The sequence below is a fragment of the Scyliorhinus torazame genome, chromosome 12, assembly GCF_047496885.1.
Source record: "Scyliorhinus torazame isolate Kashiwa2021f chromosome 12, sScyTor2.1, whole genome shotgun sequence".
Classification (NCBI taxonomy): Eukaryota; Metazoa; Chordata; class Chondrichthyes; order Carcharhiniformes; family Scyliorhinidae; genus Scyliorhinus; species Scyliorhinus torazame.
Genome location: NC_092718.1, coordinates 75,612,528 through 75,624,197, shown reverse-complemented (window position 1 = coordinate 75,624,197; position 11,670 = coordinate 75,612,528). Strand labels below are relative to the sequence as shown.

Here is an 11,670-nt window from a genome sequence, read left to right as displayed (position 1 = left end):
AGCCGAGCGGTGCCCGGGGGGGCGGAGCCCGAGCGGTGCCCGGGGGGGGGCGGAGCCGAGCGGGGCCCGGGTGGGGGGCGGGGCCGAGCGGGGCCCGGGGGGGGGGGGGCGGAGCCGAGCGGGGCCCGGGGGGGCGGAGCCGAGCGGGGCCCGGGGGGGGCGGAGCCGAGCGGGGCCCGGGGGGGGCGGAGCCGAGCGGGGCCCGGGGGGGGCGGAGCCGAGCGGGGCCCGGGGGGGGCGGAGCCGAGCGGGGCCCGGGGGGGGCGGAGCCGAGCGGGGCCCGGGGGGGCGGAGCCGAGCGGTGCCCGGGGGGGGCGGAGCCGAGCGGTGCCCGGGGGGGCGGAGCCGTGCGGGGCGGAGCCGCGGTGCCCGGGGGGGCGGAGCCGAGCGGTGCCCGGGGGGGGCGGAGCCGAGCGGTGCCCGGGGGGGGCGGAGCCGAGCGGTGCCCGGGGGGGCGGAGCCGAGCGGTGCCCGGGGGGGGCGGAGCCGAGCGTGCCCGGGGGGGGCGGAGCCGAGCGGTGCCCGGGGGGGGCGGAGCCGAGCGGTGCCCGGGGGGGGGCGGAGCCGAGCGGTGCCCGGGGGGGGCGGAGCCGAGCGGTGCCCGGGGGGGGCGGAGCCGAGCGGTGCCCGGGGGGGGGGGGGAGCCCGAGCGGTGCCCCGGGGGGGGCGGAGCCGAGCGGTGCCCGGGGGGGGGGGGGGGGAGCCGAGCGGTGCCCGGGGGGGGCGGAGCCGAGCGGTGCCCCGGGGGGGGCGGAGCCCGAGCGGTGCCCGGGGGGGGCGGAGCCGAGCGGTGCCCGGGGGGGGCGGAGCGAGCGGTGCCCGGGGGGGGGCGGAGCTGAGCGGTGCCGGGGGGGGGGGGGCGGAGCCGGCGGGGGCGGAGCCGAGCGGTGCCGCGGGGGGGGGCGGAGCCGAGCAGGCTGCGAACGGTGCCAGGCCCGAGTGGGCGGCGAGCCATGCCGGGGCCCGAACGGGCGGCGGCCGGGGACGAGAGGGGCGCCTTGCGGTGCCGGGGGATAGGGCCGAGCGGGCATCAGGCCCTACATTTTCCAGCAGATGCCACCATTAAAATCAAACAGATGGTCCGGAGTCAATATCACAAATGCTGGCTATGGGATCTTGCTGTGTGCAAATCGGCTACTGCGTTTCCCACATAGCCACAATGAACTCAGCTCAAAAACAGCGTCCATTGGCTGTTCGGGGCCTCGGGACGTCCCGAGGTGGTGTCAGGGGCTAGAGCAATGCTGGTTCTCCCCTCCCGTGACTGCCCCAAGAGTCGCTTCACCGAGCGGCGCAGGCTTCTGGGAATGGAATTCTCTCAGGGGGAAGGCCACATAATCGCACGGGAAGATTCCAGCCCATCAGGTTGCCCTGGCCGTGCGGTAAGAAATCAGGAAATGCTCACCTGACAGGCATCCACTCCGCCCTCAGAGTATCCAGCGCAAGAACATACTGGGGGTGATTTGGTTGTTGTAGTAGTCGGGACCCATTACATCGGTTGTTGCTCATGATGGGGACATGTGCTTCTCGGAGGATGTCCGACAGGTGACCTGAATCAAACACACCAGCGATTAGCTGGAATACCCGAGAGGCACCTCGACCATTCACCCAGGATGTTTCCCTCAAGGCAGCTGGGACCACTTTTACCCCCTCCCCAAACAACAGCTGCTGCCTCCACACCCCCCCCCCCCAGACCCCCCTGCCCACACTACAGCTCCCCTCCCCACTACACTAAAACTCCCCTCCCCTCCCACACACGACAGCTCCCCTCCCACACACTGCACGACAGCTCCCCTCCCCCACACTGCAACGACAGCTCCCCTCCCCCACTGCACGACAGCTCCCCTCCCCACACTGCACGACAGCTCCCCTCCCCACACACTGCACGACAGCTCCCCTCCCCCACACTGCACGACAGCTCCCCTCCCCCACACTGCACGACAGCTCCCCTCCCCCACACTGCACGACAGCTCCCCTCCCCACACTGCACGACAGCTCCCCTCCCCCACACTGCACGACAGCTCCCCTCCCCCACACTGCACGACAGCTCCCCTCCCCCCACTGCACGACAGCTCCCCTCCCCCACACACTGCACGACAGCTCCCTCCCCACACACTGCACGACAGCTCCCCTCCCCCACACTGCACGACAGCTCCCCTCCCCCACACTGCACGACAGCTCCCCTCCCCCACACTGCACGACAGCTCCCCTCCCCACACTGCACGACAGGCTTCCCCTCCCCCACACTGCACGGCAGCTCCCCTCCCCCACACTGCACGACAGCTCCCCTCCCCCACACTGCACGACAGCTCCCCTCCCCCACACTGCACGACAGCTCCCCTCCCCCACACTGCACGACAGCTCCCCTCCCCCACACTGCACGACAGCTCCCCTCCCCCACACTGCACGACAGCTCCCCCTCCCCACACTGCACGACAGCTCCCCTCCCCCACACTGCACGACAGCTCCCCTCCCCCACACTGCACGACAGCTCCCCTCCCCACACTGCACGACAGCTCCCCTCCCCACACTGCACGACAGCTCCCCCTCCCCCCACACTGCACGACAGCTCCCCTCCCCCCACACTGCACGACAGCTCCCCTCCCCACACTGCACGACAGCTCCCCTCCCCCACACTGCACGACAGCTCCCCTCCCCCACACTGCACGACAGCTCCCCTCCCCCACACTGCACGACAGCTCCCCTCCCCCCACACTGCACGACAGCTCCCCTCCCCCACACTGCACGACAGCTCCCCTCCCCCCACACTGCACGACAGCTCCCCTCCCCCACACTGCACGACAGCTCCCCTCCCCCACACTGCACGACAGCTCCCCTCCCCCACACTGCACGACAGCTCCCCTCCGCCACACTGCACGACAGCTCCCCTCCCCCACACTGCACGACAGCTCCCCTCCCCACACTGCACGACAGCTCCCCTCCCCCACACTGCACGACAGCTCCCCTCCCCCCACACGACAGCTCCCCTCCCCCACACGACAGCTCCCCTCCCCCACACGACAGCTCCCCTCCCCCACACGACAGCTCCCCTCCCCCACACGACAGCTCCCCTCCCCCACACGACAGCTCCCCTCCCCCACACGACAGCTCCCCTCCCCCACACGACAGCTCCCCTCCCCACACGACAGCCCCCCTCCCCCACACGACAGCTCCCCTCCCCCACACGACAGCTCCCCTCCCCCACACGACAGCTCCCCTCCCCCACACGACAGCTCCCCTCCCCCACACGACAGCTCCCCTCCCCCACACGACAGCTCCCCTCCCCCACACGACAGCTCCCCTCCCCCACACGACAGCTCCCCTCCCCCACACGACAGCTCCCCTCCCCCACACGACAGCTCCCCTCCCCCACACGACAGCTCCCCTCCCCCACACGACAGCTCCCCTCCCCCACACGACAGCTCCCCTCCCCCACACGACAGCTCCTCTCCCCCACACGACAGCTCCCCTCCCCCACACGACAGCTCCCCTCCCCCACACGACAGCTCCCCTCCCCCACACGACAGCTCCCCTCCCCCACACGACAGCTCCCCTCCCCCACACGACAGCTCCCCTCCCCCACACGACAGCTCCCCTCCCCCACAACGACAGCTCCCCTCCCCCACTACACGACTGCTCCCCCACCCCCACCCCAACGCTACAGCTCCCCCCAACCCCCAGTCAAGGACAGTAGTGGGAAGTTGTGCTTGGGAGTCCGAGGAGATAGGAGAGGTGCTAAATGAATATTTTTCGTCAGTATTCACACAGGGAAAAGACAATGTTGTCGAGGAGAATACTGAGATTCAGGCTACTAGACTAGAAGGGCTTCAGGTTCATAAGGAGGAGGTGGTAGCAATTCTGGAAAGTGTGAAAATAGATAATTCCCCTGGGCCGGATGGGAGTTATCCTAGGATTCTCTGGGAAGCGGGGGAGGAGATTGCTGAGTCTTTGGCTTTGATCTTTAAGTCATCTTTGTCGACAGGAATAGTGCCAGAAGACTGGAGGATAGCAAATGTTGTCCCCTTGTTCAAGAAGGGGAGTAGAGACAACCCCGGTAACTGTAGACCAGTGAGCCTTACTTCTGTTGTGGGCAAAATCTTGGAAAGGTTTATAAGAGATAGGGTGTATAATCATCTGGAAAGGAATAATTTGATTAGACATAGTCAACACGGTTTTGTGAAGGGTAGGTCGTGCCTCACAAACCTTATTGAGTTCTTTGAGAAGGTGACCAAACAGGTGGATGAGGGTAAAGCAGTTGATGTGGTGTATATGGATTTCAGTAAAGCATTTGATAAGGCTCCCCAGGGTAGGCTACTGCAGAAAATACGGAAGCAAGTATTCAGGGAGATTTAGCAGTTTGGATCAGAAATTGGCTAGCTGGAAGAAGACAAAGGGGCAGCACGGTAGCATAGTGGTTAACACAATTGCTTCACAGCTCCAGGGTCCCAGGTTCGATTCCCGGCTTGGGTCACTGCCTGTGCGGAGTCTGCACGTTCTCCCAGTGTGTGCGTGGGTTTCCTCCGGGTGCTCCGGTTTCCTCCCACAGTCTAAAGACGTGCAGGTTAGGTGGATTGGCCATGATAAATTGCCCTCAGTGTCCAAAATTGCCCTTAGTGTTGGGTGGGGTTACTGGGTTATGGGGATAGGGTGGAGATGTGGGCTTGGGTAAGGTGCTCTTTCCAAGAGCCAGTGCAGACTCGATGGGCCGAATGGCCTCCTTCTGCACTGTAAATTCTATGAAAGGGTGGTGGTTGATGGGAGGTGTTCAGACTGGAGTCCAGGTACTAGTGGTGTACCACAAGGATCTGTTTTGAGGCCACTGCTGTTTGTCATTTTTATAAATGACCTGGACGAGGGCGTAGAAGGATGGGGGAGTAAATTTGCAGAGGACACTAAAGTCGGTGGAGTTGTGGACAGTGCGGAAGGATGTTACAAGTTACAGAGGGACATAGATAAGCTGCAGCGCTGGGCTGAGAGGTGACAAATGGAGTTTAATGCAGAAAAGTGAGAGGTGATTCATTTTGGAAGGAATAACAGGAAGACAGGTTACTGGGCTAATGGTAAGATTCTTGGCAGTGTGGATGAGCAGAGGGATCTCGGTGTCCATGTACATAGATCCCTGAAAGTTGCCACTCAGGTTGAGAGGGTTGTTAAGAAGGCGTACGGTGTGTTAGCTTTTATTGGTAGAGGGATTGAGTTTCGGAGCCATGAGGTCATGTTGCAGCTGTACAAAACTCTGGTGCGGCCGCATTTGGAGTATTGCGTGCAATTCTGGTTGCCGCATTATAGGAAGGATGTGGAAGCATTGGAAAGGGTGCAGAGGAGATTTACCAGAATGTTGCCTGGTATGGAGGGAAGATCTTATTTGGAAAGGCTGAGGGACTTGAGGCTGTTTTCGTTAGAGAGAAGAAGGTTAGGAGGTGACTTAATTGAGGCATACAAGATGATCAGAGGATTGGATAGGGTGGACAGTGAGAGCCTTTTTCCTCGGATGGTGATGTCTCGCACGAGGGGACATAGCTTTAAATTGAGGGGAGATAGATATAGGACAGATGTCAGAGGTAGGTTCTTTACTCAGAGTAGTAAGTACCCACACTACACTACAGTTCCCCTCCCCCACCCCCACACTACACTACAGCTCCCCTCCCCACCCCCCACACTACACTACAGCTCCCTCCCCCCACCCCCACACTACAGCTCCCCTCCCCCCACCCCCACTACACTACAGCTCCCCTCCACAACCCCACTACACAGCTCCCCTCCCCCACACTACACTACAGCTCCCCTCCGCCACCCCCACACTACACTACAGCTCCCCTCCCCCACACTACACTACAGCTCCCTCCCCCCCCCCCCCACCCCCACACTACACTACAGCTCCCCTCCCCCACCCCCACACTACACTACAGCTCCCCTCCCCCACACTACACTACAGCTCCCCTCCCCCCACCCCCACACTACACTACAGCTCCCCTCCCCCACCCCCACACTACACTACAGCTCCCCTCCCCCCCACCCCCACACTACACTACAGCTCCCCTCCCCCCACCCTACACTACAGCTCCCCTCCCCCACCCGCACCCCCATAATACACTACAGCTCCCCTCCCTTCCCCACCCCCACACTATAGCTCCCCTCCCCTCCCCCTACCACAACCCCCCCACCCACCCCAACACCCCAGGTCCCACACTTCCTGTACCCTAATCCCAGTCCTTCACCCCCACCCCAAAACATGTCTGTAATTGTTCGCATCTAAATAGCATCGAGGACAAAGCAGCACCCCTCAGCTCATCTGTCACCTTCAACATTCACTCCCCCCACCAACACACAGTGGCAGCCGTGAGTGCCATCTACAAGATGCACTGCAGGAACTTACCAAGGCTCCTTAGGCAGCACCTGTCAAACCCACGACCTCTACCACCTAGAAGGACAAGAGCAGCAGATATTTGGGAACCCCACCACCTGGAGCTTCCCTTTCAAGTCACTTAACACCCCGAGTTGGAAATATATCTCCAACTTCCTCCAGCCCCTACAGGCCTCCTCACCTCGGTAACCTCCTCCAGCCCCCACAACCCTCCCTATCTCTAACCTCCTCCAGCTCTTCCAACTCTCATCTCTGTAACCTGCTCCAGCCCCTACAAACCTCCCCATCTGTCACCTCCTCCACCCCTCCAACCCTCCCTATCTCTAACCTCCTCCAGCTGCTCCAACCCTCATCTCAGTAACCTCCTCCAGCCCCTACTAACCTCCCCATCTCTGTAACCTCCTCCAGCCCCTACAAACCTCCCCATCTCTGTAACCTCCTCCAGCCCCTACAAACCTCCCCATCTCTGTCACCTCCTCCAGCCCCTACAAACCTCCCCATCTCTGTCACCTCCTCCAGCCCCTACAAACCTCCCCATCGCTGTCACCTCCTCCAGCCCCTACAAACCTCCCCATCTCTGTCACCTCCTCCAGTCCCTACAACCCTCACTATCTCTGTCACCTCCTCCAGCCCCCACAAGCGCCAATCACAGCTTTTGGCCTCCTAGGGGCTGTTTAGCACAGGGCTAATTCGCTGGCTTTGAAAGCAGACCAAGGCAGGCCAGCAGCACGGTTCGATTCCCGTAACAGCCTCCCCGAACAGGCGCCGGAATGTGGCGACTAGGGGCTTTTCACAGTAACTTCATTTGAAGCCTGCTTGTGACAATAAGCGATTTTCATTTCATTTCAATGGAGACAGAATCAAATGGACAGGTCAGTGTGGGCTTGCCCCCAAGTACACTTTCGGGTGAGTAACACACAGAGTTCGCGGCTTGCCAACAGGGCAAAGTATTTGATGAATTATTAACAGGAGTGAAATTTGGAAACTCACATCGGTCAACGTCTCCTTCAGCCTACGAAGCACTGCCATAGACAGGGGATCAAGGAATACCATTCTTTTCTCCCCCACACCCCCCCTCGTGATACAGGCACCAGCGCCAGGGTAACTCACCATAATATTCAGTGTTGCCCCATCCTGTCACGCTACACAAGGTCCCATCGACCAGACGCTGCCCAAAGGCAGGCAGGCAAAGCGGTTGTATGTAGTCTAGGGAAAGACATGGAGGAGCTTGAAACTGATAACTCATCGGGACAGGTGCAGGAAAATCAAATTTCATAGCGGGCAACAATTCATACAGCAGGAGAAAAGGGCCGCTGACTGCTCCGATTGGCCAAGACTTTGATGTGGAGAACATACAAGGGAACCATTGTCCCACGCTTTAGTGTCACTTCTTTTGTATAAAAATACGTGCAATGCCTGGACAAGTTCCTTTTACGTAAAGAGTGTCCTGAACCTGCCTGGAAACAGCAGTAGACATTATTCAACGGGGCCTCTATTGGTCTGTCTCTCTCGCCCGCCATTAAGGAGTTTAGAATGGCAGCTTAGATGACAATCAAGTGTGAATAGCGTATGGAGGAGAAACACATTATAGACGATCGGGAAGGTCTCCAAGATATACATATGTTAATGTACAGTCAAGGAAGTTAATAGCGGCAGACAGCCGGATGCACAGAAGGCATAATCAAAAAAACAACAACGGTATAATTGCCTGGACCCAAACTGGGAGGTGGCAGTTACCATCTTACAGTCTGGGAAAGTGGACCGGCCAGTTTACAGCCAGCAAGCCCAGAGGCCAAGTTTGCAGCAAACACGCTTCTGGGTCTTAAGGCCAAGGCAGTTTGGATAGAGTAAATGAGGAGTGAGTGTTTCCAATTGGCAGGAAGATCAGTAACCAGAGGGGCCACAGACTGAAGAGAAGTCAGGAAAAGAACCAGCAAAAAACATTTGCATGGATATTAGGGAGGGTGGGGGAAAAGAGATGGACCGAATAACCTCCCTGTTTTGTTCTACGAGGGGGCTGCAGCAGGAAGGGAATCATAGAATTTACAGTGCAGAAGGAGGCCATTCGGCCCATCGGAATATTGAATATCGTGGGCTTCGGTCTCTCGGGTCCAGTGGACAGCAGAGGGGGCATGGCCACAACTACAGACAGGCCGAGAGGGCGGGACGGAGGAGGTTACAGAAATAGGGAGGACAGCAGAGGCTTGGAGGAGATTACAGAAAGAGGGAGCAAGTGAGGGGATATTTGAATGGGAGGTTGAGAACTTTAAAAGTGAGGCGATGTCGGGACTGTAAATCAGCGATTGCGGCGAGCAGGTTCAAGGGCCCCTACCTGAAAAATTCAATGCGCTCTGGAGGTGGAGCACAGCAATATCATTGCTGTTATCATCAGTGTTCGACTGGAGAAAGGGCTCGTACCCAGAGTGATAAACCACCGTGTCGACGGAACTGTGCACACCCACTGACGACTGCCTGATGGTCCCAGTGAATACAGTCCACAGGCTCAGAAAACGATTTCTCCTGTACACAGAAACACAACGAAACACTGACACAGTGCAAAGCACACCGATAAAGGAGGGTGACCATGTTTCCCCAGCGCCATTCACCCTGCAGGACCTAGCAAAGCCACTCACAGCCACTCACGGAGGCCGTACTGAAAAGGCAGCAGCCAATTCATGCACAGCAGGATCCCACAGACAGCGTCATGATCACGACCCAGATCATTTTTATTTGTACTAAAATCTGATGTCGATCGAGGAACAAACATTAGGTCCCGGGACACCAGGGAGAAAGCCCCCACCCAGCCCTGAACCCCGCTCGTCTTCGAAACAGTAGCCATGGGATACTTAACCCGCAATCCAAAACAATGCACCAACGCTCACTCGGCGCCGACTCCCACCCACCCCCCCACCCCTCCAGCCCCCTTACAGACAATGTCCCAGACACCACTACCACCATTCTTGGGAATGTTCTGTCTCACCAGCAAGACAATCCCAGCAGAGGTGGCGGCACAATGGTATAGAGTCGGGAGGGAGTTGCCCTGGGAATCCTCAACATCGACTCCGGACTCCATGAGGTCTCATAGCTTCGGGTCAAACATGGGTAAGGAAACCTCCTCCTTATTACCATGTACTGTCCACCATTAGCTGATGAGTCAGTGCTCCTCCATGTTGAACACCACTTAGAGGAAGCATTGAGGGTGACAAGGGTGCAGAGTATGCTCTGCGTGGGGACTTCAATGTCCATCACCAAGAGAGGCTCAGTAGTACCACCACAGACGGAGCTGGCCGGGTCCTAAAGGACATAGCTGCTAGGCTGGGACTGCAGCAGGTGGTGAGGGAACCAACAAGATGGAAAAACATACTTGACCTCATCCTTACTGAAACATTAGGTGTCCACCTGGTGAAGCTACAACACAGGACTAATTGTGCGCCAAACGGCATAAGCAGCAAGTAATAGACAGAGCTAAGCGATTCCACAACACATCAGATCTAATCTCTGCCGTCCTGCCACATCCAGCCGTGGATGGTGGTGGACAATTAAACAACTCACTGGAGGAGGAGGCTCCACAAATATCCCATCCTCAATGATGGACGAGCCCAGCACATACGTGCAAAAGACAAGGCTGAGGCATTCGCAACAAACGTCAGCCAGAAGTGCCGAGTGGACGATCCATCTCGGTCTCCTTCTCATGTCCCGAGCATCACAAATGTCAGTCTTCAGCCAATACGATTCACTCCACGTGATATCACAAAACAAATAAAAGTACTGGATAGGCTATGGGCCCTGACAATATTCCGGCAATAGTGCTGAAGACTTGTGCTCGAGAACCTGTCGCACCCAAACATGCCAATCTGTTCCAGTTCAGCTACAACACTGGCATCTACCCGGCAATTTTGGAATCTATCGCGGTGTGTCCTGTGTCATGCGGGTGTACCTTTAAGAAATGGGTGTGTATATAAATATCTGTAGTGAGAGTACCTTTAAGAAATGGGTGTTTATTACTGCAGTGATGTCAGGGAATGGGTGGAGCTGGGCTGTCTGTCAGCTTTTTACTTTCGATTTTGAGCAGGCTGCAGGGTGTGTTTTAGTTTCGTTTTCAGTGTTGGGAGCTGAAGCCAGACCAAGCAGGTGTACTGCTGTTCTCTCTGCCATCAAAAGACTATCTCTTGATCATTTGGTGAATTCAGAATTATAAATATTCTCAGTAGTGAAGTTAAGCCTGAGGACTTTCTGTTTTGAAGGTTTTTTAAGTCTTATGGATGTTAAAAGGAAAGCTTAAAGGATTACTTAGTGTTGTATTCTTTCGGGGTTGTATTTGAATTAATGGTTGCCAAGATGTTCACTGTATGCTTTAACAAGATTAACTGGAGTTCATAGAAAAAACATTGTTTTGCTTTAAAACATACTTTTCCATTTCTGCTGTACCACACCTGTAGAGTGGGCCGTGTGCTCCCCATACCACAATCTATTAAAAGTTATGGGTCAGGTGAACTCCATGATGCACTTTGGGGTTCTCTAAACCCTGGCCCATAACACCTGTACACAGGAAACAGGACAAATGCAACCCAGGCAATTACAGCCCTAACAGCGTACAGCAAAGTGGTGAAAGGCGTCATCGACAGTGGTCTCGGGGGGAGTGGATTGGTGTTGTATGGTTGGGGTGTGTGAAGATTGAGATGGGGGAAGGGAAATGTTTATTATACCATGTTGATGTCATTGTCTATGTTATTTTTATTAAAAATTTCAAAGACCTTAATAAAAATATATATTTTTTAAAATCAACAGTGCGCTCAAGCTGCACTTACTCAGCAATAACCTGCTCACGGACACTCAGTTTGGGTTCCGCCAGAGTTACGCATCTCCTGATCTCATTACAACCTTGGTTCGAACATGGACAAAAGAGCTGAATGCCAGAAGTGATGTGAATGACTGTCCTTGACATGAAGGCAGCATTAGACAGAGTACGGCATCAAGGAGCCCCAGCTAAACTGGAGTCAGTGGGAATCGCTGGTTAGAGTCATACCTGGCACAAAGGAAGATGGTTCTGGTGGTTGGGCATCACTGCAGGAGCTCCTTAGGGTGGTGTCCTCGGTCCACCCATCTTCAGCTGATTCATCAATGACCTTCCTTCCAATAGAAGGTCAGATGTGGGAATGTTCGCAGATGATTGTACAATGCTCAACACCATTCGCAATTCCTCAGATAATGAAGCAGTCCGTGTCCAAATGCAGCAAGACCTGGACAATATCAGGCTTGGGCTGACAAGTGGCAACTTACATTCACGGCACACAAATGCCAGGCAACAA

General features: G+C 57.1%; 1 protein-coding gene across 1 annotated transcript in view; it reads right to left on the bottom strand.

The window, feature by feature from the left end:
• hpn (hepsin) overlaps nucleotides 1-11,670 on the bottom strand; it is a 62,170-nt gene that overhangs the window by 8,523 nt on the left and 41,977 nt on the right. Inside the window, 5 exon segments of the mRNA XM_072468884.1 lie at nucleotides 1,403-1,441; nucleotides 1,443-1,484; nucleotides 1,486-1,547; nucleotides 7,472-7,567; nucleotides 8,694-8,881. Of these exon segments, the coding sequence (XP_072324985.1) occupies nucleotides 1,403-1,441; nucleotides 1,443-1,484; nucleotides 1,486-1,547; nucleotides 7,472-7,567; nucleotides 8,694-8,881 (427 nt within the window).